This window comes from Pangasianodon hypophthalmus, chromosome 14 (genome assembly GCF_027358585.1).
Source record: "Pangasianodon hypophthalmus isolate fPanHyp1 chromosome 14, fPanHyp1.pri, whole genome shotgun sequence".
NCBI classification, from domain to species: Eukaryota; Metazoa; Chordata; class Actinopteri; order Siluriformes; family Pangasiidae; genus Pangasianodon; species Pangasianodon hypophthalmus.
The window spans coordinates 7,130,316-7,157,207 of NC_069723.1; the positions used below are offsets into that span (position 1 = coordinate 7,130,316).

At 40.7% G+C, this 26,892-nt stretch overlaps 1 protein-coding gene across 2 annotated transcripts; it reads left to right on the forward strand.

Annotated features, from left to right (window-relative positions):
* The first annotated feature begins 457 nt into the window (after nucleotides 1-457).
* On the forward strand, nucleotides 458-26,148 carry med13b (mediator complex subunit 13b). Of its 2 annotated transcripts, none has more exons than XM_053239721.1 (30): nucleotides 458-1,446; nucleotides 2,793-3,027; nucleotides 6,945-7,113; nucleotides 8,914-9,059; nucleotides 12,348-12,545; nucleotides 12,650-12,841; nucleotides 12,971-13,127; nucleotides 13,225-13,332; nucleotides 13,526-14,182; nucleotides 14,478-14,685; nucleotides 16,022-16,052; nucleotides 16,179-16,300; nucleotides 16,528-16,621; nucleotides 16,982-17,190; nucleotides 17,283-17,482; nucleotides 17,771-18,666; nucleotides 18,853-19,020; nucleotides 19,106-19,329; nucleotides 19,427-19,619; nucleotides 20,323-20,677; nucleotides 20,761-20,977; nucleotides 21,089-21,280; nucleotides 22,012-22,235; nucleotides 22,323-22,465; nucleotides 22,557-22,715; nucleotides 23,059-23,211; nucleotides 23,296-23,453; nucleotides 23,944-24,108; nucleotides 24,339-24,439; nucleotides 25,331-26,148. In XM_053239721.1, exons 1-30 carry the CDS (start codon nucleotides 1,381-1,383, stop codon nucleotides 25,461-25,463), a joined length of 6,273 nt encoding a protein of 2,090 aa, XP_053095696.1. In that variant the 5' UTR covers nucleotides 458-1,380; the 3' UTR covers nucleotides 25,464-26,148. The 2 variants fall into 2 exon arrangements, with proteins under 2 accessions (XP_053095696.1, XP_026779874.3); XM_026924073.3 differs by having other exon boundaries at nucleotides 460-1,446; nucleotides 16,531-16,621.
* Nucleotides 26,149-26,892: the final 744 nt, after the last annotated feature.

Consider the following 26,892-nt stretch of genomic DNA (forward strand, 5'->3'; position numbering starts at 1 on the left):
TTGGGTCTGATGCGTGATGCATCTGGCCTGTCCAGTTGCTGAGCAATATCAAAGAAATTATGTACAATTTGTGATCAGTGCTCTGTAAGTCTGTGATGCAGCAGGATTTGGTTAGAACATGCTTTTATTTTGGAAATTAAAAAAATCCCATAAAAGCCATTTTCATAATTATTAATAGTTCTAATTTAATGTCATTTAAAACAACAAAATGCACGTTTATACATTATTACCATTCTTCCTAGTCTGAACATTATATTAATGGTCAGAAATTAAAAAAAAAAAAAAAAAAAGTGACAGGGCTAAAAGAAAGTTGGAGCACTTCTGTTTTATACTCTTGAAAAAGGTTCCATCTATTACTCTGAATGCTTGTTTTTTTTATTCCTCAGTCAACGAGGAACACTGCAGTAGATGGTTACCCTCTCACACGAGGATCCCCTCAAACCCTGAAGCACCCACAGAAGCCTTGTGGAACCTGTTTCCTTAGTGTACAGAGACTCTAAACTGCAGTCTATCTATTCAAAACAAGTGTTGGTATTTTTGAGGAGAACGATTCCCATTAAGAACCGACTCTTTTATCTTCGCAACGCCTTTCACTCTAAAGCTCCACAGAATCCGGAGTCGACTCATTTCTCCTCGGTTGACTCCCAGCCGGAGCCGAGAGGCAGCTACAGAGTTTGTCCCTGTGGCCGCCATTAAAGGATACAGACCCATGTAGCTATTCAAACAGAAAAAACAGCAAGACATTGATGAGAAAGCGGACAATGTTTCGCGTTTTAAACGATTTTGCACTTCGGCTTTTAATTGATATTTAATGGGCATTTTCTAATGTGAACACCTTCTTGTGAAGACCGAGAAAATAGTGGGGATTTTTTTTGTAACTGAACACTTTTGTTTTTTTACTGGACTTGACTGCCTGGGCTGCCAATCGGTTAGCCAGCTAGCTAACGTTAGCTAGCTTGTTAGCTAACGCTAGTGGGTTGGCTAGCTAGCCGTCCAGATACTCTGATGCTAAGTGAGGGGGGAGGGGGAATTACCTCGAACAATTTGATTTACGTTGTTTTTATCGGATTTTTTTGCAAACAGAAAACGGAACGGTATTTCGCAGAGCCGGGTACTCTTTTAGCACCGCTTATATTTGTTTTCCACCGCGGCTAAGTAACTAAGCGAATGTTGGCGAGTTCAACAAGAGACTGGAGGATTTGAATAGTTAGCTCGCTAGCAGCTAAACTTGCCCGAGACGCGTCTTGACGGCTGATTTGTTTGCGGAGCTGCTCTGCTGGAGTTTATACTCAGCCAGCCACAAAACACTCGAACGCACTCGTAAAAAAAAAATCTGTTCCTTTGCTGTGAAATGATGGCGAGATTGGCTTCACCCTGAAGATGAGTTCTTGTTTTGTACCCAACGGGGCGAGCCTGGAGGACTGCCACTCCAACCTATTTTGTCTGGTAAGAGATTTAACCGAGCTAAAGCTAAACTGCGGCTAAAGCCAATTCCAGCTAGCTGGCCAGCTACTCAAGACTAGCTTCCTCGAAGTAGCGGCCCAGGCCTGTTGAGCTACTCAATGCTGTCTGGACAAGTAAATAGTGTTGCTTGATTTGAAAATAAAACACAGCTACGTCTAAAGGTTGTACACGCAACATATACCTGCGGGTTTTTTTCTTTTCTTTTTTTGAAGTTTGAAGATTATCGTTTGTATTACGTGTAAAGTTAGCACCGCTAATCTAGCTGTTGCTAGTATGTCGGTAGTAAACAATGTCACAACTATCTGGAGTTACAAGTTGAAGGTTGTAATTACTCATAAATAACAGTCTGACAGAATAATAATAATAATATATACGTTACTATTTATTATTAAACCAGATTGAACGTTTGCCATGTAATATCTGGATTAGTGTCTATTTGGCTAGTTATCTTTCCTGTTAAAATCTAGATGCATGATTTTTAATATATGAAAGCCAATAGGAAATCCGATTTCACGTTAAATACTGATGAACGTTTACCTAAAATGCATGTTCTGAAAGCTTAACATTGAGTTAGATGAAGTATTTTTCTGTTAATCTTCAAATCAACGCTAGTAAGCGAGCTAGCATAACTAGCCATCAATCAGATATAATACGAGTAAGGCCTACATGTGTATTCCCTGCTCTGCTAACCTGATCACCTTTATATAACAGTTTTCTCTCGTGTTTACATCGTGATTAGAGAGCATTGGATTCACGGCAAGTTTCTTTTCCGTGTATTGCTCTCGTCTTACAAAGTTAGGTAGTGACCTCTGCACTGCTCAACATAATACCGATATGATCTGATTACTCTGTTGATATTTACATCCTTTCTCAAATAGAAAAGAAATCCACTCTTGCCCAGAGAGCAGAGTATTTCCTGGAGATAATTGAAAACTTTTCCAGTCAGATGGTCTTGTATAACTGGATTTAGGCCCTGGCAGGCAGTGGCATGATGCTATGGGTTTCAGGAAAGTGTAATCATTCTAACTATAGGGCTATTTTTTTCCTCTGTGTAATCTCATGCCTATTTTTATATTACTAAACGTTCAAACTGCTCACGCATAACCTCATGCTTACTTGAAGTGCACGGTTAGATGGGAATGCATACTACTAACAGCAATCAATACTACCTGCAGGCGCACGTTCATTAAACATGTTTCTGCGTAGTGCTCTTGAAGCGTGTCTGTTTTTCAGGATATGTATGCAACATTTCTTAATATTTATGGCATTGCCATTTACCATGTTGACTTTTCTGTCCTAACAGTATGTTTTTCTGTCTCTGACCCCAGGCTGACCTCTCAGGCATCAAATGGAAGTGCTTTGTATGGCAAGGCCCCACATCTTCACCCATCGTCTTCCCTGTGACTGAGGAGGACCCCATCCTGTGCAGCTTCAGCCGGTGCCTGAAGGCAGACGTGTTGAGCGTATGGCGGCGGCACCAGACACCTGGACGCCGAGAGCTCTGGCTCTTCTGGTGGGGCGATGATCCCAACTTTGCCGAGCTCATCCACCACGAGCTTTCAAGTAGGTTCTCTAACTTTCTCCATATCCCAGCTCCTAATACTTAACTTGCAACATCTCACATTAAAACAAAACACATATCACCATTGGCTGGCTGTTATATTCCTGTTGAAGTGTTTCATAGCTTGCCATTATGAATGTATTCAATTCTTTATTTTGTTTATTTATTTATTTATTTATTTTTGATGGAAGAATATGATTGTGAACATTGTAGTGATTAAAAGCTGTCAGTTAAATCTAAATAGATTCAAATAAATATTTTTCTATTCATGTTTAAATCACTGTTAGTTAGCCTTACTCACTACCTCATGAGAAAATCATGTGGCTTGCATCATATTGCAAGGGAAGGGGACAGCAATATGCACATTTATATAGATATTAGAGAAGCCACAACATGTACAAGTCTGTAGTTGTAATCTGTGAAGAACTCGTCATCGAGTTTAGCTTTTGGAAATAGCTTGTGGATAATTGCACTCACTTGCTAGTAGGATCATGTTTCTCATTGCAGCTGGGCTCAGTGTGCAGTGACGCGTTGAGAAACCAAGAACATACAGATGCTGAATGGAGCTCTTAGTTACTGTTTGTTACACAGAAGCTCTGAAGATTAAACACTTGTACTTCTGCGTCCACATATTTGTGAACACATGAGGGCGTTGTACATGGGCGGTTGCATAGGTGTCTGCCTTTCACTTAACGTGGATATGTCCACTAGGGGGCAGAAAATAAAAATAAAAAAAACTGAATTAAGTTTCATGTTTCACTACAGAGCAAACTGAGTGAGGAATAAAGTAGTGTGTGAGATAATATTGAGGATCCCTACTACTTGTGGGTTTTAAATTACTAATAGCCATGCTATTAGGTATTAAAGGTGACCAGATAGGGAACTGTTTGGGATTTTTTCAGGTACTCTTTTTTAAAAAAAAAAAAAGATAAGTGCGGATATCACATATTAAAAGAGAATATGTTACTTAAGCATTTTCCCCTTGCATCAGTAGTAATAGGAATTATTATTTCATGAAGTAATTGCCTGCTGCAGCCCTGCAACACCAAAACATCAGCTTGGCCAAATAAAGCAATATGGGATTGCTTAGTTATGTGTGGGCATGCTTTGTGCCTGACAAGCAGAGCGCTCCCCCTGCTTTTTTTTCTTTCTTTCTTTTTTGTGTGTGTGTGAGTGTGTGTTCTTGGCAGCACTTTCCAGATGCTTGGTGATCATTATAGTACTGGGTTTCCAGTCAGATTAAACAATTGGACCAAAAAAAAGCAATCTGCTTTATGAGCACATTATTGCTATGCAGGATCGTGAGACATGGCGTGCAATTTGTAAAGGCGAGTTTAGAGTTATTTAAGGAGAAAAAATAATTTGAATATCATTAAAATGGGATATATCAATTTCATTGTATTCAACTCATCCTGACAAGTAGTGGGATGATTTAATCTAAGACACAAGCTGGTTGACGCACAACACTACAGAGACGCACAGTGAGCCGTTAGGATTTGGGGGGTGCGCGTGTCAGTCTCTCGGTGCACCTCTGACGTGGTACGTTTACCCATAATCCTTCTCTCTCTGTCGCAATCACACTTAAGTGCCGAAAAACAAACCAGCATTAAAGTGAGCTAGATTTTGTTTTTAGTTTTCTTTGTATCACTGAACTTTACCACAATTTTAGCAGAAAGAGCACAAAGAGTTTGGGCAACATTTTGATCCTGTTTGTCCAGTAACTTTACAAAACCTAATAACCCGGGGGCTATATAGTGAATATGATTAATAGATTTTGGAATTGCAACAACATTGGCACACAGATAGCGTGTTTTCTTTTGTCTGGATCATGTACATGATCTGGTAGTTATAATCCTGTAGCGCTCTTTTTGCACTCCACATCTTGCTTAGAATTGTAAAGATGGTAACCGTGTGTTCACACTAGCAGGTGACGAAGTGACAGATGGCCATACCTTTCCTGTGAATTTGCTTCACAGCTCTGCAATTCTGGGGACAACAGTCAACATTTAATTACCTGATATTATGCAGATTAGCTGCGATGGAATAAAGTAGCAATCCAAATCCAAATAATTGTCTGAAATTCTTTAATTTTCAATATGTATAAATAAAGTATACAGTTAGTTGTATATTGTAGATACTACAATTTTTTATTTGTTTATTTTTTTTTTTTTTTATGGAAACCTAGAGGACTGGACAGTGCGTGTTCTCAAGTGATTGCTACACATCCACAAGAGGCAAACCACATGCAACATAAAAGACTTTTTTTTTGGCTAGCATTAATTTTTATGTAATACAACAAACAACAATAATCTATGATTTCCATTGATTTTCCACTGCAATTAAAGAAGAAATGAAGTTGTTCAGTGTTGAATTTCCCCTGGTGATTTACTTGCCACTAAATTGCTAAACAGTTATTCTGATGCAGTGAGGGGGAACTTTTGTGCCAAGGTTCAAACATATAGACCGTAATTTAGTGCTGGGCAATTTTCATGATTAATTCGGTTTGTATGAATGATTTATACAAAATCATAAATAAGAGATTATGTATGCCAGCACCACGTCGGTTGTGCCTTCATCAGTGGATGTTCCTGGACATCCACTTCTTGGTTGGTCTGCAACACTTCCAGTCTTTTTGATTTTGTTAGTAAGTTTGGCAACAGTGTCGTGTGTGATGTGTTCGCCATGATTCCTGCAACCATTGCTTCTCAATCCAGCCATGACAATGATTTCAATATGTTCTTCTTTGGTCAAAGGCATTCTAAAAGGCTATATATATATATATATATATATATATATATATATATATATATATATATATATATATATATATATATATATATATATATATATATGGATACTTTTGAGACACCCTGTTTTAATTAAAATATTCATAAATGCTATTTAAAAGTTTAAATAAATACAAAAGAAAAACACAGCTTTCTTAACTTGATAAACACCTCCAACAGCCTGCGCTAGTCCCAAACACTGTGTGCTTAGACTGGGGGGAAAAAAGCTGAGATAAACAGGCAGAGGACTGAGCTCGTAGCAAACAAAGGTTCATATATCATTTCAGAGATATGGAATTGATACAGGTTTGAAAAGTCAGATGAACAAGTTTATGTGAAATATAATGCTGCATTACGTTCTAAGTGGTAATTCGCCGGTCATTTTCGACCACGGAAAGTTCAGCAGACGAGGTGGAAAAATGGACGCCCCATGTTCGTATTTTGTTAGTAACAAGCTAGGCAGTAACTCGGATGAGTGACACACATTTTCTTTCTCAAACAGTTAACTGTATAGTAAGTGTTTTAGATTTAACAAATGAATATGTCTGTGCATTGATTAATCTAAAGCTAATACTTGTGTATATACAGTATAGCTCATTTAAAGGTAAGGAGTTTTACTTTGTTTATTTTTTGATGCTGTGTGGGGAAGGAACCTGGATTTGGGAAGTTGACTTCATAGGTGTGAAGTTGACTTCACACTTTTGAAAGACATGGTCCCCATTTACTCTGTCGAGAAAGTAGGGTTCATGAAGTTGTGCAAAATAGTAACAGTGTCCTCTGTATCAAATAATGCAATATTGTTGTTTTTTTAGATACCTTTTCTGTATATATTCTTAATTTAAAAGAACCATTGTTTGCACTGTTTGTTATAGATGGTGCTATTACAATTTTTGCACATCTACATTTTCCAAAGTCCATTCTAACAAATAAAAAACTCATAATAAATAAATTTTTTTGCAATATCTTCCAGCTGTACCTTACTTAGGAGAAGTGTAATTAAAGAGCAAGGTTATGCAACATGACAACGTAATTATAACAAGCAAACATCAACGGAACCTTGCTAATAGTCACTTGTCAGAATAAGGATGTCGTTGGAGAAACAGTTATTAAGCTTGTGGACTTTTCTCTGTTAGGTGATGAAGACGGCGTGTGGGAAAGCGGTTTGACATACGAGTGCCGCACACTGCTCTTCAAAGCCATCCACAACCTGCTGGAGCGCTGCCTCATGAACCGCTGCTTTGTGCGCATCGGCAAGTGGTTTGTCAAACCCTACGAGAAAGATGAGAAGCCCATCAACAAGAGGTAACACATCTCTGAGCACTGTGGAAACAACTGTGGGGATTTTTTTGTATTAAGTTTTTTACCTACCTACCCAGTGATGTAACCGTATGCCAGAGGCTGCTGTATTAAGCATTATGACCGCAGAAGTCAAATTGCGTTAAGCTGTTAACACAGTAGGGCACAGTTTCTCATCTGGAAGCCATATATATGTCTGTATCACCCCTGTGATCGCTCACTGTGTTTATGTCTTGGGTTTCTCACTGGACTTTTTAGCAGAATCATCTGGTTTTGGTATGTAATGTGCATGGAATCTGTTAAATCCTGACTCTGGCCAAATTAGCTGGGGAAGCAGGGCTGAGTGTTCAGTCTGAATCGACGAGAGGTAATTTGCTCCCTCAAGACTGAGCTGTTGTGCTGTGTTTACGATTTTGACAATGTGTCAAAAATAGCCCCTTGGCTTCCTGCTCTGCTCTGGGTGTACTCACTGGGCCACAGTGGCTGCTAACTATACATGCACTGGAAAATGTGACTGATTTCCCTGTTTTGCCTTTAACAATGTACTGTTTTTTTATTTTTTATTTGTTTGCGTTTTAAAGTAAACTACATAAGCATTAAAAAAAAAAAAGCTTTACACATTTGTTCATAATATCGGTGCCTTAATTTGCCCGGGTGTGAGCACTTATAGGTTTTTAGAATGATCTCCGTACCTCAGGCTGATCATTTGAAGTGGTTTGATTTCTTCAGATAGACAACGAACAGATGACATAGTATGATGTCAGGCTGTGTTAAACACCACAGGGCTGTGCGCAGGCTTTGAAGTACCATCTGTTGGTGTGGAGTTTGATAGTGAGTTGGTAGCATGCCTTAATGACACTCCACTGAGTGCTCAGCAGTCGTGTGAGGAATGTGCACACTTTACCCATTCAGCATAATCTCCCTGCTTTCTCATTACCTGGGTTGTGATTCATGCTCATATTTTGTGTCTTTTCTGTATAAGCAAGGTGGCACCCAGTAGCTTTGCACCTGTGAAATGTGCTTCTTTGAATTTGACTTTAAATGTAAAAATAATCCCTCTCACAGGTTGTGACGGAGGGTTCAGAGTTGTGTGACAGCAGTTGTTGTGCCTCAGGCTGTTTAGTGTAATAGATTACAGTAATTGTGATATTGTAAAACGATCTGAGGCTTATAGAGGTTTCTGGAAAGTTTTGACAGGCTTCTGGCACATTCTGGCAAATTGTTTGTTTTTTTTTTTTTTTGGTCTTTTGATATTATTAATGCCGTGATTTATCAAACCAACAGAAAACTGGAAGCTCTGTGTTCTTGGAAGGCTCCCAGAGCACCATAAACAATGGTGTGGTTTGGATAAATTGTGGTTTGGATGGCACATTTTCATATTGTAGGCTTCTGCATTATTACAAAGGTCTGTATTGCAAGAAGAGTTAACAATATAGCGTGCAACCTTATCTTGAATTAATCCCTCAGATTAACTTGAGTTGTGCACCTGAAAACAAGTCAAGTCTCTGGAGATTTAGAAGCAGCTCCTACTAGGAGTACTACTGCTGAGAAACCATAAAGACATGTCTGTTTTACATTGAGGGGGTTTAATTATAATTACCATTTGGTTAAGGGTTTATTTTGCTTCAGCCAGTCAGAGTTTATCTCTACAAGTTGCCTATATACATTGACTCCAATTGTTGGCACCTCACTGCTTAACATGTAGGTAGCACGATTCATTTTCTCACTGTGGTTATAAAAATTGTGGTAACTTCAGATAACATCAGTGCTAATTCGCTTCTGTTTTTGTTCTCTGGCTCTTAAAAGCGAGCATCTGTCCTGTTCCTTCACCTTCTTCTTGCATGGAGACAACAACGTGTGTACCAGCGTGGAGATCAACCAGCATCAGCCTGTCTACCTGCTGAGTGAGGAACACCTGACTCAGGCCCAGCACAGCAGCAGCCCAGTGCAAGGTGAGATCATGCGTTTCAGCTCGGCAATGTGATGCCAAAAACCACGTTTCTGCTCGGCAGGTCAGCTTAAGCCGGTACTTTTTGGCAGCGCATTTATAGTGTCGTTAAAAAAAATGGAAGGGTATAGGCTGTACATGGGAATCACAGGAACTGATAGATAAACTATTTACACCACATGGTTTAAAACATTATGCTAAAGTAACATAGATATTGCTGGCTTCACTGTTCTACTCCAACTCTGTCATTGTAACTCATTGACTTGCTGAAAGTGCCACAGCAAAGAAACATGTATCAAATTTTAAACAGCTATTCCTTGATTAATTGGTTGACACTTGGGGCATAAAAACACTGGTTGCATATCAAAAATGAATTCTGATTGGGAGTTATATTTCTGAGTCCAGTCCATAAAAGTGATTAATCACAAATCAAATTTTATCACACAATTTGTGTTTGTGTCACAGTAATTCATTGTTTTCGATTTTTTATGACTTAAAGTATAAATCAGGTACCTGTAATGTAAGGCGTGCAGATCTACTATAGCAGTCGTGTCAAATGTAGCACAGAAAATCTAGCAAGTGTAATTTTTTTTTTTTTTTTTTTTGAAGAACGTTTGCTTTTAGGAGAATTACTGTCTTGCTATGAAATGTTCTAAAAGCTAAAATGTATGGCCTTAATCAACAAACAGTAGGCAGTACAGGTGTGTGCAGATACACTATACTGCCAAAAGTATGTGGACACTTGAGTATTGAACATCCCATTCCAAAACCATGGGCACTGATATTGAGTTGTTCCCCCTTCACTACTATAACACCTTCCACTCTTCTGAGAAGGTTTATCACTAGATTTTGGAGCATGGCCATGAAGATTTGCCCATTCAGCCACAAGAGCACAAGAGGTCAGGCACTTATGTCGAGCAAGAAAGTTTGCATTCCAGTTCATCCCAAAGGTGTTTAGTGGGGTTGAGGTCAGGGCTCTGTGCAGGACACTCGAGTTCTTCCACTCCAACCTTGGCAAATCACGTCTTCATGGAGCTCCCTTTGTGCACAGGGGCACTGTCATGCTATATGGGTTTGGGCGGCTCATTTTCAGTGAAGGGAAATTGTAATGCTACAGCGTACAAAGACGTTCTATACAATTTTGTGCTTCCAACTTTGTGGCAACAGTTTGGGGAAAACCCACATATGGGTGTCAGGGTCAAGAGTCCACAAGCTTTTGGCCATCTAGTGTATGTTCAGTTCAGTGCTATGTATTCTAAATCTAGGTGATAATGTTTCTTGGTTCTTTTTGTTGTCTCCTTAAAGGCCTGCAGCTGTCAGTGTGTTGGCAAGCATGTGTTTTTTTTCCTGAGCTCAAGGGCATAGTAATGACAGAGTTACAGCATCCTGCTGATTCTTCAGGGACTCTCTTGCCTTCCCTGCTGCTAGTAATTAACTCAATACAGGCACACTCTAGCACTGATGAAGGCTTCTCCAAATACACACTTATGACTGTACCAGTTCACTGTTCCCTTTAGCTGGTGCTCATTTAACTAACCTATGGGGTTTGTACTGATTTAGTTTACTCTGAGCTTCAGCTATGTCAGCATGTTAGAATAATTTTATCAGATATTTACAGCAAGACAGTGTATGAGCATATTCAGGTATGTTTCACATAAAAGAACTCTGCATTGGTGATTGGGGTGTTTGTTCTGTATTTCAATAACTGATTGTGCATTAACTCCCTGACATGGTTTGTCCTTTGTAGTCACACATTCATCATTAGTCTCCCCGGGGGCATTTTAGGCCGTTATATAAGCATTTTATGCTTATAGGCTTAGCCAAATGCAGCTCGGGTCACATCCAGTCAAAACAAGCTCAATCCCTCAGTATTCATTTCCCACCTTACTGCTGCCAAATGCTATTTCGAATGAACATTCATGAAAATGAAAATTGTAATAATAATTACAACAAGATTTACTGAAGTTACCAGTACACCAAAATGCTTCTTGTAAACACTTCACAGATACATACGCCTTAGTAAAGCATTACTTATTTATGTGTGTACTTCAAAATTATTAACGCCCTTCAGGAAAAGAGCAAAAATTGTTGCATAAAAAACATGTGCAGTAAGCGCAAGCATACAGGGGCATAGGGAAAAACTATACAAACACAGTTTTTAAGAAGTGCAGTGTCTTTAACAAAACACTGGTTTCAAAACTATTGGAACTTTTGCAATTAATATTTTGTAACATGTGCTCTAAGGAGAATAACTGTAACAGAGTCTCTTCCTGTAGTGTCTAAAAAGGTTGGAGACACTTGTAGAGGAATCTTGGTCCATGCTTCCATGCAGCATGTTTTAAGCTCCTTTAAATTCTTATGTTCAGTGCCAACTTTAGGTACAATGACACTGATGCTCAGGCTCTGTATTTTGAGATGCTCTCAGGAAGGGCTTTTTTCCTTGCAGTGCTTCCAGACAGAATGTTATTATGAAATTGGAGTTTAACAATTGATTTTGTGTCCTAACAGACTCAAGAATCAACTATACTGTAGTTCTAAAACTGTGATCTTGGGGATCCTTTTCCTTTCTTAACCAATTTCCTAACTGTGTGTGTGTGTGTGTGTGTGTGTGTGTGTGTGTGTGTGGGATGGTGGGCAGGGATTTTGCATGTGTGCAGCACAGTATTTATACCCCAGGGAAACAGGACATGGTAAAAGGCAGAAAAAGTATATACGTTTCTCAAGAATGACAATTTGTGCAATTTCTTCCAAGAAATGTGAAGCCAGGCAACCTCATTTTTTTCGAACTCATGCCGCATAACAGGGTAGCATAACACACTTGAAGGAAAGTGCTCTATAACCTTTTCTACATACATGAGCTAACAGACACCCACGATTGGCTAGTGTTGCTGTGATTGACAGGGGAGAGAGAATATGCCATCCTTCCCAACCAGAGGGCATGGCCAGCTCCTGCTCCTGTGGCTGTGGCATCATCAGGATTCAAACACACAATTTCTCAGTGATACGAAGAATGAGTTTTTGTTGTACCACTTCACACATGCATTTGTATTGTGAGAAAATACTATTATTTTAAAAAAGTACTACTTTTATTTATTTATTTTTGCTTGAGGAAAGATAAATGTTTTACGTTATTTGAGATAGATTATTGTGTGTAATGTTTTATATGTGTATTTTTTCTAATGCCAATAATTCTGGAGGTACTAACAGAGCTTTTTAGTGATTGATGGTAAATGTGGTGAAGTTACCAAGATGTTGTAAATCTAATTCGACAATGTTTTAATTTTATTTCCAGTGATTCTCAGTCCATATGGTCTGAACGGTACACTCACCGGCCAGTCCTTTAAGCTTTCTGATCCGCCGACACAGAAGTTAATAGAAGAATGGAAGCAGTTCTACCCCATTGGCCCCAACACCAAGGAGACCCCAGAAGACAAGTTAGACGACTTGGACTGGGAAGATGACTCTTTGGCTGCTGTGGAGGTTCTTGTTGGTATGGCCCAAATATTACTACAAATTGAGGATTCAGGACATCTCTTACATTGTAAGTTTAGTTGACATTGGTTTTGATGTTCTTGTTTGTGTTTTCTATCTCAGCTGGAGTGAGGATGGTGTACCCGGCGTGCTTGGTGCTCGTAGCCCAGTCGGATATTCCAACCCCGGCTGCAGCAAGCTCCTCTGGCACTATGATTACCCCGGGAGGACATCATAGTCACACCATACACAGAGAATCTGCCCTCTCTTCAGTTACTCTCACTCCTCCAACTTCACCAGAGGAAGCTCAAAAAGGTATGGTTGCTATATAGCCTGAGAAGACATCTCCATTTGGCTGTAATTAGCAAACACGGTTTCCTTTGATTTTAGCCAGGTTTTTTTTGTACAGTGATTTTATTTTACCCTTTTATTCCTTTACTGTAGTTCCTCAGCCTGCTCCAAGATGGACAAAAATTTCCTCAGCAGCTGATGGCTTTAGTATGGACAGTACTAGTCATCATGGGGGTAAAGTTCCTCGCAAGCTGGCTAGTCATTTGTTGGAGGCAGTGTGGCAGGAATGCAATGTCGACCGTGCTCAGAAGTATGACCTTAATTTTTTCTGTTCTCTTACTCATGCTGGTTTACATGAAAGGAAAAATCAGGCCCATGTTTCATCATTTATATTTAACTTTTTACAGGAGAAAGTTCTCATCTTTAGCTGGTGGTCTATGTGAGGAGGAGATGGATAAAGCTGTTGTTTGGGATTTTGTTGAACGCTATCAAAGGATGCAGTGCAATTGTTCAAGGTATAGACTGCATACATGTTTCTCAGAGAAGTATCAAAATCCCTTAACATTTGGGTTATCAACATTTCAGTATTCATTATTTCAATCAGTAAAAGAGAAAAATGTTGGTTGTATGTGGTTTGTTACATTTATTTGTGAGTGAATGCAAGTTAAGAAAAGTCAACTGTTTCAGGATTCCCCTTTTTTCCTACAGACACAAAAACCTGAAGCAGCGTACGAGTAACACTCCTGGACTTCCCCTCCCTGCTGGCCAGCCCTCTCAACTCCCCTCCAAATACAAAGTGGCAGAGAAGCCAGAGAAAGCAGAGAAACAGCAGAAGAGGCCTCAAACACCTTTCCACCACCGCAGCTCTGTGGGTGAGGATTTGAGCCTGGAGCCAGATGAGAGAGGCAGCCATTACCGTGCTCTTCACCATGGGGATGTTGATACGAGCAAATCTCAAACCCTGCACACATCATCCAGGGACATGGTTGGCTCACCTCCACCTCCACCGCTCAGCCCACACCCCTGTGAGCGAGAGGAAGAGACACCAGCAGAGCTGAAACGCTCTTCCACCCCCCTTCATCAACAGTTCTACCCTCCCTCTTCCGAGGCCTGCCTTCTGCCTTCAAAAAGCCCTGATCGCGCTTCCTTTGACCCCTTGACCTCGGCGTATGCTACAGCTTACCCAGACTCTCTGGAACCCACAGTGTATGTTGGCTCAGCCATCAGCCCCAACGAGGATACGAGTCACAACCCCTGGAGGTACTTCAGACTCCCTGGCAAAAGAAACATGGACCTACTGCCTCCTCAGCTTCCTGTGGACAAACTGAAGCAGGACAGCCTGGACAGCGCTGTTTCTGTCACAGAGTAAGCCCAAACTAATTCAGGCCTGTGGTTTTGCTCTGTTCCTCTCCATGATGTTATAGCTTGCCTTGTTATAAGGCAGGTCTACATGGCTTTGCTAACAAGTGACCCAGTGACTTTCAGTGACTGGCTCTTACAGCTAAATGTTTATTAATATGTTGTAGTACTCATAATTTCTCTATAAAATTATTGTAAGTATCTTGCAGTCTCAAATAGGCCAAAATAGACTGGGTTTAATGTGTTCTAGAAAAATTTAATTTACAACATAATTTTCTGACGTACATGTTTTGGTTCACAGGATGATGGCTTCCTCTGCGACTCTGAAGGTGTCAGAGGAGCGGGTGAAGATGTACATTCAAAAGAAGAACCAGTATCTCTCAGTATCTGTGTGTGATGGAGAGCAGGAGCTGGATGCAGATCCCTATGCTTTTGTGGAGGGAGACGAGGAGTTCTCTTTCACTGATAAAGAGAAGAGGCCTGGAGCAGAACCTGCAAAGAGAAACAAAGTCAGTCATGCAACTCTTTAGTTGCTATTTTTCATTCAATAATACAAATCACAGGTATCTCCTTTTACACTCGAACTCAAGACGTGTGAACTTGCAAAAAATATTGAAAAGGCCTTCACAGCACTTTCACACTGGAGCAGTATTATCTAAAATTCACACCAGATTTGTCATGTAGTGTCTGAAACATGAGGGATGTTGGGACAGCTATATTTACAAAACAGGCCCCTTAAAAACATGACACAAGGCAATGGAACAGTGAATAAGCCACGTACACGGTTACAGTCCACTTTTAAATTTAATTTAATTGTGCGACAGCTTTGAGCTAACTGTATGAGATGGGTATCTGATTAAGTCATTTGTCTCCTACAATACTGCTACACAGTTAGTTGAAGAGCAGTAAAATTGCTTCCCACCACCTAAGTTTTCCTTTGGAGCGGGAGAGAGTGGTCCCACTTTGAATTTTAACCAAACCCAAATTTGACCCCACTGGCTTCTTACATTTCAAAACTTAACCACTGAGACAAACCTCGGTCTGAGATGTGGTGATAAGCATCTCAGTATGGGTAGGCCTGGAGGAAAGATTGCAGCACTGAATCATTTACACTGGGCTAAAAATACTGCATGGCTACGTGTTAGCAGTGAGACAGATATGGCATGGTACACTGAGGAAGGTGGCAAGTGACAGTGTGAGGTTTCAATGCATCTTAATATACTTAAATAAATACATTGTGAAACAGATGCAACAGGGCACATGTGCCGTTGTGTTGGATATTATGCTAACTTAACATTTGAGCATTGCAATAAAAAGTAATTATTGATAAATATCAGTATTGAGTGATATTTAAAAAATAAAAACTGTGACAAGATTTTTGGCCATAACGCCAGCTCTACTTACACAAGTCTAAGCTGTTCAGCAGTGCGACTGGGCAACTGATATGGAGTAACAAGTAGACCAGAGGTGGAGGATAAGCTTTTTCAGGTTTCACATCTTAATCCACAGTTTGTATTTTTGCTTTATGCTCTTCTTGCAAGTAAAACACACAAACAAGTGGGACAAAATGCAGTATATTCTGCTCCATCTTTCCTTGTGTCATATGATTGAAGAGGAATTGCACAGTTTTCATGTGACAATTGACACAGTCCATATTCCAGTACAGTGTCATACCTAATGTTTTTACTCGACAAGTGCACCACTGATAGAAAGCTATAACCCAAGGGAATTTTTGTGGCAGACAAGAAAACAAGAGCTTAATATATTGTTTACTTGCTAGATTTCAAAAACACAAAATTAATTGACTATAGATGTTGTTGATTGACTTTAATTTTATTCTTTCAGAGGGATGATGGAAGTACGTCTTCGACTGATGGTGCATATGCTTTCTCTTCTTTTACATTTCCTTTTAACTTTAAGTCTTCAAGTCTTACAATTTAAATCTTGATTTTGTTTTTTTGGAAGCGTGACGGTAAATTTTATTGCTATTTGTTTATCACAGACACTCATGGCTCAGCCTGCAGTAAACCTCTCCCATCCACCAGCCTAATACATGAGACCGACCTGGCTGTGTCAATAAACGATCTGGATAATCTCTTCAACTCTGATGAAGATGAGCTTACGGTCAGTAGGCCCCTTGCACGTTTCTTGTGAACCATAGCTCAGTTCTCCCAGTTTGGCCTTTCAGATCTGCCCTGTTATTAAACATTCTGATTGCCCTTGCGTTCTTAATAGATCATTCTCATAAGGGCCTGCATAGTATCTGTTCTATTATGCGCCACATTGTTATACAGTGTCATGGCAGCATCACGCAGGTGAGCAATTGTTTTCTGTGCTTTTATTGTTCCCAGCAGCCTGGAGCCAGGAAAACTGGGAGTGGAGCTGAGGAGAAATTTGGTGGCAAGGAGCCCAAACCAGCAGCAGCAGACACTCTGTCATGTTTAAGTATGTCTATTAGATGATGGCTGTTTTCATGGTCCACTGTCAAAAAATTACTGTTTATACATAAATCTAAGTTCTGAGTGAAAAATACTTGTAATTATTTTAATTAAAACTGAGATATGCCTAGATTTTATATATATATATTTATATTTTACTATAATTTAAAATATATATATTTTTATATATATTTAGTTTAGTATTTTTTTCATTTATATATATATATATATATATATATATATATATATATAATAATAATAATTAAACAGCTAGATATTAATAAAGAGCAGAAGTTGCTTTGAAAAATTGGTAGAGGTCCTCCTGTTCAGAAATGGAGTAAGTGTGTGCGTGTGTCTGTCTGTCTAGGTGCTGCAGATCTACACCAGATGTTTCCCACACCTCCATCTCTGGAGCAACACATCATGGGCTTCTCCCCCATGAACATGGGCAGTAAGGAGTGTGGTTCTATGGAAACTGGGCCAGGTTTCACTCTGGCAGATGGGCCATTGCTCATTGGGACTTTTAAAATGGAGGTGGAGGAAGGGCTTTGCAGCCCCAAGCCCACAGAGATCAAGGTGAGGACAATGCGTTACAGAAACTGAAAACATTATAACATAATGTTTTATATTACAGCCTAGTGCTGAGATTGTGTTTTCTTTTCTTTCAGGATTTTTCTTTTGTATTTAAGCCAGAGCCTAGTCAGGTTTTTGTGGGCAGCTCTCTGTATGCTCCCTTAAAGACACTTCCTAGTCAATGCCTGATTTCCCTCAAGCTGCCAGAGGAGTGTGTGTACCGGCCCAGCTGGACTGTGGGCAAACTGGAGATGCTGCAGCCAGTGCCTGCCATGTCTTTCCTTGGCAAGGAGAGGTAAACTACAGTACAGAGAATGTGGCAGTTGCATTATGAGAACAGTTAGTCAGTTTATGCTTCATCAGAATAGTTTTTGATACAAAACGGTGACGTTGCATGACCCTTGTCTCAGAGAAGTTAGGTCTTACCCTCTTCAGTGACGCTAGTGGTTGGGAGTGATATGGGATAAATTGGAATAGTAATTTAAAAAACAAAATACTACTACCCAGCAGTCTTGCCCACTATTTCTACTTGTTAGTAAGCAGCATGTGTGATGTGATTGTTGGCTTGTGTCTGTTTTCACAGTAACATCCCTAGTGTGGGCAGTGCCATGGAGCTGCAAGACTACACACAAACGTACACCCCTCAGACCCACACTCCCTTTCAGTCCAGCAGTGCCCCACCTAGCAACAGCGGTGCAGGTATCCTACCCTCACCTGCCACGCCTCGCTTTTCAGCACCCACACCGAGGACACCACGCACCCCCCGCACCCCGCGTGGCCCTGCTAGCGCCCAGGGCTCAATGAAATATGACAACTCTGACCTGTATTCTCCCGCCTCCACCCCCTCCACCCTCAGGCCTCTCAGCTCGGTGGAACCAGCTACAGCGCCTTCGGTGCCTGAGGCCCACAGCCTCTATGTCACTCTCATCCTCTCTGACTCAACCATGAACTTGTTTAAAGACTGTAATTTTGACAGTTGCTGTGTGTGTGTGTGCAACATGAACATCAAGGGTGCTGATGCAGGTGTTTACATTAGTGACGCAGGCCTGGATTCACAATATTCCAGTACAGAAACCTGCTCCTGTGGCTTCAGTGCTGTCGTCAATCGGCGCTATGCGAATGGTGCTGGCCTCTTTCTTGAGGATGAGCTAGACGTTGTGGGCAGGGGCACGGATGCTGGCCGAGAAGCAGAAAAGCACCTGGAAGCACAGCGCCGTGCTTCCTCAGTGCACCTCCAAGACGAGCTGCTCCTTCTGCTGCAGGAGCAATCCTCCAATCCCTTTCCTGCTCTTTGCATGCCAGAGCCCAGAGTCGGCTTAGTACCACGGCCACCTCGGCGCCTGGAGGAGAGGGACTACTGCAGCGACTGCTACCTGGCTTTGGAGCATGGTCGTCAATTCATGGACAACATGTCTGGAGGAAAAGTTGATGAAACCCTGGTCAAGAACTCGTGTTTGCACCCCTGGGCCAATCGCAACGGTAAGGCTATTTTTGTATTAAAAATCTTGTTTACTTTGATAATCTGGCGGTTTACAAATAATACCATAGGAGTAGCTTAAAAAAAAAAAAGGTTTTCTGTTTCACAGTAGTACCTTGATCTAAATAGTCAAAATTCTGTTTATTATGAAAGTGATCAGAACCTTTGTTCTCTCCTTTTTCTTTCAGCCATGGACGTGAGTTTGCTCTTCTCACAGGATGTGCTGAGGATGTTACTGTCTCTGCAGCCTGTGCTGCAGGACGCCATCCAGAAGAAGCGATCTGTGCGCTCCTGGGGTGTTCAGGGTCCCCTTACTTGGCAGCAGTTCCACAAGATGGCTGGCAGGGGATCCTATGGTATGCTTAGTGGTTATCACCACATGTGTTTTTGTGACACAAATCTGTCAGTTTGATTGACTAAATTCTGTATTTCTCCGTTCAGGTACCGATGAATCTCCCGAGCCGTTGCCCATACCGACTTTCCTAGTTGGTTACGAGTATGACTTTGTGGTTCTGTCACCTTTTGTCCTGCCCTACTGGGAGAAGCTGTTACTGGACCCCTTTGGTTCCCAGAGAGATGTTGGCTATGTGGTGGTGTGTCCTGACAACGAGACTCTGCTGACTGGTGCTAAAACTTTCTTCAGAGACTTGACTGCAGTCTATGAGGTAAACACAATGTAACTTGTTTGTATAATGATTGATTAATTGCAATTCAGTGGTACTGTATAAAACGTCAGTTTATGTTATATTACTCGTCATGCAGGCATGTCGGCTTGGTCAGCATAAGCCCATCTGCAAGGCCTACGCTGATGGGATAGTAACAGTGAGTACTGCTGGCTTGAGGCCTCAGGCAGAGCAACCGCTCAGTGACTGGTTCTTCAAAATGTGCAACAGCATCAACGGTGACTCCATAACAAAACTTAAACTCTACGCACAAGTGTGCCGACATGACTTGGGTATGAATTCTTGATCAATTTTTTTTTTATTCATTCATATCATTTTTTATTCTAGGTTAGGCTTCCTGGCTCAAACTAAGGCAGAGGTGACAGGTGGGGGTGGTCCTGAGGCACACCTACGTTGTGTTGTGCTGATTACAATGTAGTGATGCTGGTATTGCAGCCAACTTGCAGAATTACACTGAACAGAGCAGCATAGTTTTACTGTCAGTGTTTTTTGCCAGACTGATACTGCCCCTGTGTTCAACGACTAACAAGCAGCTCGTTGCTTGTGTCGCTTGTAGTTTATCTTTTGAGAGTATGTATCAACTGCTAATATTGTCATGTGCACTGTCCAGGATTTTAGTAGTAGCCAAAAAGTATAGCCTACAGTCTGCTATATGATGTATACTGTTACGTGCACTCACCAGAGGCACCAACAATTCTCCTTCCAAGTTTTAGTTTTCTTCATAATGTCTCTATACACATTTAATAAGGGGCAGTACATGACAGAATAAGATAAATCCAAATGAAGTTTTATTTATTTTCCATTTTTGCACCCCAAACAGTAAAACGGACCTCATTTTGATCTGAAAAGACGTTGGGCCTCTCTCCATCATGTTGCTCACATACACACAAAATGAATAATCAGCTGCTGCCTTGTTGTATGCTAGTTTGAACAGGAGGCACGCAATTTGTAATATCTGCATTTCTTTCCCTTCAGCTCCATACCTGGCAGCCCAGTCTTTAGACAGCTCCTTGCTCTCTCAGCGGAACCCTTCATCGTCCTCCTCCACAACACAGCCTGCCAGCTCCAGCAGCACCTCGACAGGCCCTCAGAACTCCTCCACTGCCACCAGCACCTCCACAGCCAGCAGTAACAGCAGCACCCCAGCACCCACCTCTGCCACCTCCTCTAACTCTCAGGGTTTGGGAGGCTTAGGATCTAATAAGCCCAGTTCTCTCCCTCCCTTTGGAGCTCAAGGAATTCAGCATGCTGGAGCCCAGAACATAGGCACCATAGGGGACAGCACATCAGCCACCAGCCAGCCACAGGCTCATCCTGAGCCCCCTGAGAGGTACGCTATTCTCATAAAACATTGCTGCTTAGAGTATATCAATCTTTGACCTTCCAATTGATGTGAGCATTGTCTTTTCTCAGCACTATGGAGAGGGACAAAGTGGGAGTGCCAACAGATGGAGACTCCCATGCTGTCAGCTACCCTCCTGCTATAGTTGTCTACATAGTGGACCCATTTAGCTATGAGGAGACGAACAGAGGCTGCAACTCTAGTGTTTGGAGTCTGGGGCTCCTCTACTGCTATATGGAGATGCTGCAGTTTTTGCCTCCACATATAAGGAATGCTGTGTCTGTGCAGGTGAGTTGAATGTGTTGGTCTGTGTGTGTGGTTTTTTTATTAATTTTTTTACCTTTTGTAAACAATATTTTAAGACACTAAATTTGATGACATTGTTGTATTGCCATGCAGGTGGTTCCCTGCCAGTATCTGCTGCAGCCCGTACGGAGTGAGGAGAGGCATATGTATGCCCAGCATTTGAAGTCCCTGGCTTTCTCTGTCTACACACAGTGCAGGAGGCCTCTCCCAAACTCTACCAACGTCAAAACACTAACAGGTTTTGGCCCTGGACTTGCCATAGACACTGCATTACAGAGCTCTGAGGTACGTTGCTTCTTTTTTCCCAGCATCTCCCAGCATAACACATTTCCAGTTTGGCTGACTGCAGATTTAGATACCTTATTAACAGTGTCGGTTTATAATTGACCACATTTGTCCTAGGGTGCTAACAGGATCATTATAATTATTTGTTTTCAGTAGGCAAGTTTCAAGTAGCTATTATTAAGGTTGCACACTTAATTTTTAAGTCAGGTTCAAGATGTTTGACTTCCTCAATTATTTATTAAACATAACGAAATGCATAATTGGCTCTCATTAGATAAGTCGCTCTCCTTGTTAGATTTAACTGTGTATTTGATTCTGAACTGTTCTGACATTTGTTTAGACATTTATTTAAAATGTCATTGTTTTTAAATTTAGCAGTTTAAAAATGTTTAATTATTACAGATTAGGGTTATTGTTTTATAGGGTTATTAGTTGCTTCAACGTTCAAAATTTACAGTGTGAAATTAAGCTCATGTTTTCTGTTGATCTCAAGTGCATTAAAACCATTTTGTTCTTAAATTGGTTGAATAATTGGTGCTAAATAATCTTAATTCTGTTTTTGAAAAAAATATCATTTTAGATAAGGACACAATTTTACAAATACAAATTTTACAGATATTTTACACAAAATATTTAAGAATATATTATGTAAAAATGAGAAAATAAGGATTGATTGATTACAACTATTGAGCACAGTTTTGAGTTGAGTATTCCTTTTTGCCATCAACCAGAGGGCAGAGTTTGTGCGTCTCTACACACCACCATTTGTCCTGGCTCCAGTGAAGGACAAGCAGACAGAGCTGGGTGAGACCTTTGGCGAGGCAGCGCAAAAACACAACGTCCTCTTTGTGGCCTACTGTTTGTCTCACGACCAGCGCTGGCTGCTGGCCAGCTGCACCGACCAGTACGGAGAGCTGCTGGAGACATGCATCATCAGCATAGATGTGCCCAACAGGTCAGTGCTTAAAGAAATGGTCTTTTCTAGATTGGGATTTCTGTAGTTAATTCTGTGTAACCGAGAGAACTTTGCTTCTTCCCACAGAGCTCGGAGGAAAAAGGGCTCAGCCCGTCGACTTGGCCTTCAGAAGCTCTGGGAGTGGTGTGTGGGCCTGGTGCAGATGACCTCACTTCCTTGGCGAGTTGTGATTGGACGGCTTGGTAGAATGGGTCATGGGGAGTTGCAAGGTAGGTAACCTTTTATACCACATAGCTTAGTTCTGTTACACATGGCATTGTTGTTCACTCTTTAACTTGTGGTCCCCCTAATTTCTAACAGATTGGAGCATCCTGCTAAGCAGGCGTAACTTGCAGTCTCTGAGCCGCCGCTTGAAGGAGATGTGCAGGATGTGTGGCATCTCATCAGCAGATAGTCCCAGCATTCTTAGTGCCTGCTTAGTTGCCCTAGAGCCTCAGGCAACATTTGTCATTATGCCAGGTGGGATCTATATGAAGTATTCAAGCTGAAAGGAAAAGAAATGCTTAGAATCTTGTAAGCTTTCCCAGGTCAGCCAGAGTAGCACAAGCATAAAAATCTCTTTGCAAATCCAGGCTGAATTCTCTTTGCAAATCTTAGTTGTATTTGTCTCTTATAATCAGTTAACTGATTATATATTAACATTAATACTAGTTCCAAGAGTTCACAGTCTAAAGGCATGCAGGAAAGCTAAATGAAACCTTATTATTCAGGATTTTTAAAGTTCGAATTTAATTACCTCTGCTAAATAATTAGCCATGACACTTCTCTGACTGTCCCTGCTTTTTTTTATGCCCATGTGTAGACTCTGTATCTACTGGTTCCGTGTTTGGCCGCAGCACTGCTCTCAATATGCAGACGTCACAGCTGAACACCCCTCAGGACACCTCTTGTACCCACATACTGGTGTTTCCCACCTCTGCTGTAGTCATCGACACACCCTTCAATCCCATTCATGGTGAGTCTCATGCACACTAATAGCTCTCACAGCTTTAACTGACATTGTTCTTGTTCCATTTTGTAATCAATCCTCTCTTCACAGATGCATCAGATGCCATGGGCGGTATGGATGGAATCCTGGACCTGCTTGTGGAGAATGATGTGGACCCTGACCTCATTAATATATTACCTAATTCTCCTACAACTTCCCCAGTGCACTCGCCTGGCTCACACTACCACCATGGAGGAGATGGCAGCAAGGTTCCTTTCTTAACTTAAGCTCAGTATTATGTTATTGACAGCATGGTGTTTGTGACAAACTATCTGTTATAGTCATTAATTGAAAAGGGTTGTTAACTCGTTAGTTAGTCTCAGAAGTTGGTGTACACAATCAAGAGTTGTTTTTGTTCATCAGTTATGAAAAACGAATACACTTCTGACAAAAACATGTCATCTTCCTTCACTTATGTAAGAAAAAATCTATTGTTGACTTAAAACACTGCCAACAATGATGCATACTTGCATTTCTATTTGAATGAAGTGTATGGCATCAACCATTTTAAAATGCCAAGTAAATGGTGTGTGAACGGCTTTATCTTGAGCAATTATCAAGTACCTTACACCTTTTTGATAACTGATTAAAGAAAAAGTTTCAGGAGTGCACTCACTATAACCTTGGCAACAAAAATAAAATGAATGAATGACCTGTGAAACACTATTTTGCTCATGAGTTTGTGTGTGTGTCTCTCAGGGCCAGAGTACAGACCGCATGGAGTCTCATGATGAAACTCCCAACATCCTGCAGCAGCCGATGGCACTTGGTTACTTTGTGTCCACAGCCAAAGCAGGGCCGTTGCCTGACTGGTTTTGGTCCTCTTGCCCTCAGGCCAAGAACCAATGCCCCCTCTTCCTGAAGGTTAGGCATTATGCATCTGTCTTTTTCAGCTTAAGAATAAGAGCTTCGTGTGGTGTTAGTATGAAGATTTTTACAAAAATTGAGAGGCTTTACATTTTGTTTATTGATTGTGGCACCCCTCAGACACAGTTTTGGGGTGAGCTTTTTCAAGGTACTACTGGCTCTTGTGATTATAAATATGATGAGCATCATTGGTAGGTGTATGTGACTTGTGATATTCTGTTTTTCAGGCATCTTTACACCTGCACGTCTCCTCAGTGCAGTCCGATGAGCTGCTGCACAGTAAACACTCCCACCCACTCGACTCTAACCACACCTCAGATGTGCTCAGGTAAATTGTTTTCTTAATGTCATGTTCATTATCATGTTAAAGACACCTGATTATCTCAGTCTTAATCTGTTTGTTCATCTCGTAAATGAAATTGAATTGAAAGTATCTCTGATAATACCTGTCCTCCAGTAAAATGTCTTGCTTTGGCACAATTAACTGTCCAGATGTGGAAATTTAGTACTGCTTTCCCCCAGCAATTTCAGAGAACACTGGACTTCATTAACCTTCACTAAGGGTGTTGGTTTAAGTAGTTAAAGATGCTTCCTGGTCTCTGCTCAGCTGAACAAAAGAGATAGGCAGGATATTGAAGGGTGCTTTGTGCCTAACCAGAGAGTACTCCTACCGTAATGATCTGGGCTGGGAGATATCTGTTGCTGTGGGGTGTAAATTATATGTAGAAATATGAATTTTGATGAATATAAATGTGTAAAACTTTATGAAAGTCAATTAAAGGTCACCAGGTTCTTTGCTGAAAAATTATTTGAGTAATTACTACTACAGGCAAAAGTATTCTTGAAGTAACACAGGCCAAATAGAATCTCATCTATGAACAAATAAAATTGATTTTGTCATTAGACTTTATCATGAATTTAGTAAATGTAGCCGTTGGTATTTCGCAGAAAAGTTTACAAACATAATCACTTCAAAAGAAAAAACATGCGAAACCAGAGGCCAAGTGCCATGCATCCCTCCAAACGAGAAACGTTGATGTTTTCCATACTAGGAAGAGGCTGCTACGGCATTTTATTGTACCTTTTTGGTCAAAAATCCTACCCTTTTGGCCACTGGCCAACACTGATATTTGTACTTTCCTAATGAATCTCTGTGCATCCCTGATGAGCACTGTATCAGGCAGCTGATGTAAATGTTTCGTGTCTGCTTGTTGTATAGGTTTGTGCTGGAGCAGTACAACGCCCTCTCCTGGCTGACCTGTGACCCTGCCACGCAGGACCGCCGCTCTTGTCTCCCTGTGCACTTTGTCGTGCTTAACCAGATGTACAACTTCATCATGAACGTGCTGTAAAATCATTACTTGCTGTGATGCACTGCTACTGCAGACCATAGCACACATCACACAGTCAGTCTGGGCACTTGGGAAGTGCAGGGATACATTAGCATTGCCAAGAGTCCATCTCAAAAACAACTGGAGCTAAAGGGACTAGTCTACTGAAATGTTCTTTTTAATGACCTGATATTTTGGTCTGGGTAAGATCTTTTGCAAATGAAATGCCTGCATATATCTTATTTATTGTACGTTTTTAAATGTGTAATTTCTTAATCTTTTATATATATAATATCTGAAGGTACACATTGCCTTCCTATAAAATTAAAAATGCTCTAACATGTATGTAATTGTCTTAATTGCAAGGCAAGAACTGACAAGTGTATTTGCAGTAGGTTGCTTTTAGAGAAGTATTTTCTGAGAGTGGAAAGACAATTTTTATTGCCATGATGTACAAATGAAGTATGCTGAAGCTGTTCTTAGCCTTGTGTGGTGGAAACTGCAGGATAGGCTGTAGTTGCAGAATACCTGTACAGCGATTTAATGTGTTCAAATAAGAGAACAAGAGATACATTGTCAAATTATATATTTTATATCAGATTTAGAGAATTGTGTGTGTAAATATCTATATAAAATGTGTACATACAATCTTGTGCCGCTATGAATGGTGCAGCCAATTTTAGGAATAAAGTGCGTCAACCTGAAATTATTGTGGTTTTCATCGTGTTATTATTTTATTCTTTGTAGATCTTTCTGAGTAGACGTTGTTGCAGAATGCCTGTTCTTTAACGTCAGACTTATTTTAAAATTAAACTTCTGATGTAGGTGAAATTCCTCTCCTTTTTCCTCCTATAAATTCTCTTCATGCCTTATTACTGTTAGCAAGCCCTGGTTGAGAGGTAAAAGCTAGGAAACAGATCCTTCTTGTTCAGTGTTCTGCAGAAGTCTTTACAGTGTGTAGTGCTTTAGGAGTAATTATGAATAATGGTGTTTGGAAATCTGCACTTAACTCGTTCACACCCCTGTAAAATGATATCTTGGGTGTTGAAGCTTTTTTTATTAAGCTGCTGTTATCGCCATCATGTGGTATCTCATTCTCTGATGGCAAGAGCTGCAGCGAGTCTGTAAATGAAGTAATGTGACTTTGCCTGGAGCTCCATTATTGCTCTCCATTATGATGCCTGAACCAATGAATCTCTTGATGCATTTTCTTTTACTGATATACTACATATGACACTTTATGGCCCTCTGTGGGTTACTACCAGCATAAGCTCACAAGCCTTGCTTTTTGTGCCTTGCTTATGTAGCAAGTGTAGTAATTTGATGTTTAACTATGTAGTACCGCAGACCTTTGTGTCTAGTATGAAGTCAAATACTGTAGCTACAATGTCAGCATACTAATATAGGCCTACTGAAAGGGTGTGGTCATAGTCGGTGATTTTGGTGGAGG

What these genes read in the sequence shown, in the direction of transcription:
- med13b (XM_053239721.1), top strand. Translation starts at nt 1,381, where the DNA reads ATGAGTTCTTGTTTTGTACCCAACGGGGCGAGCCTGGAGGACTGCCAC. An exon ending in ACCAGAGGAAGCTCAAAAAG is followed by an intron (nt 12,842 to 12,970) that starts GTATGGTTGCTA and finishes CCTTTACTGTAG; the next exon opens with TTCCTCAGCCTGCTCCAAGA. An exon ending in ACTTGACTGCAGTCTATGAG is followed by an intron (nt 19,330 to 19,426) that starts GTAAACACAATG and finishes CTCGTCATGCAG; the next exon opens with GCATGTCGGCTTGGTCAGCA.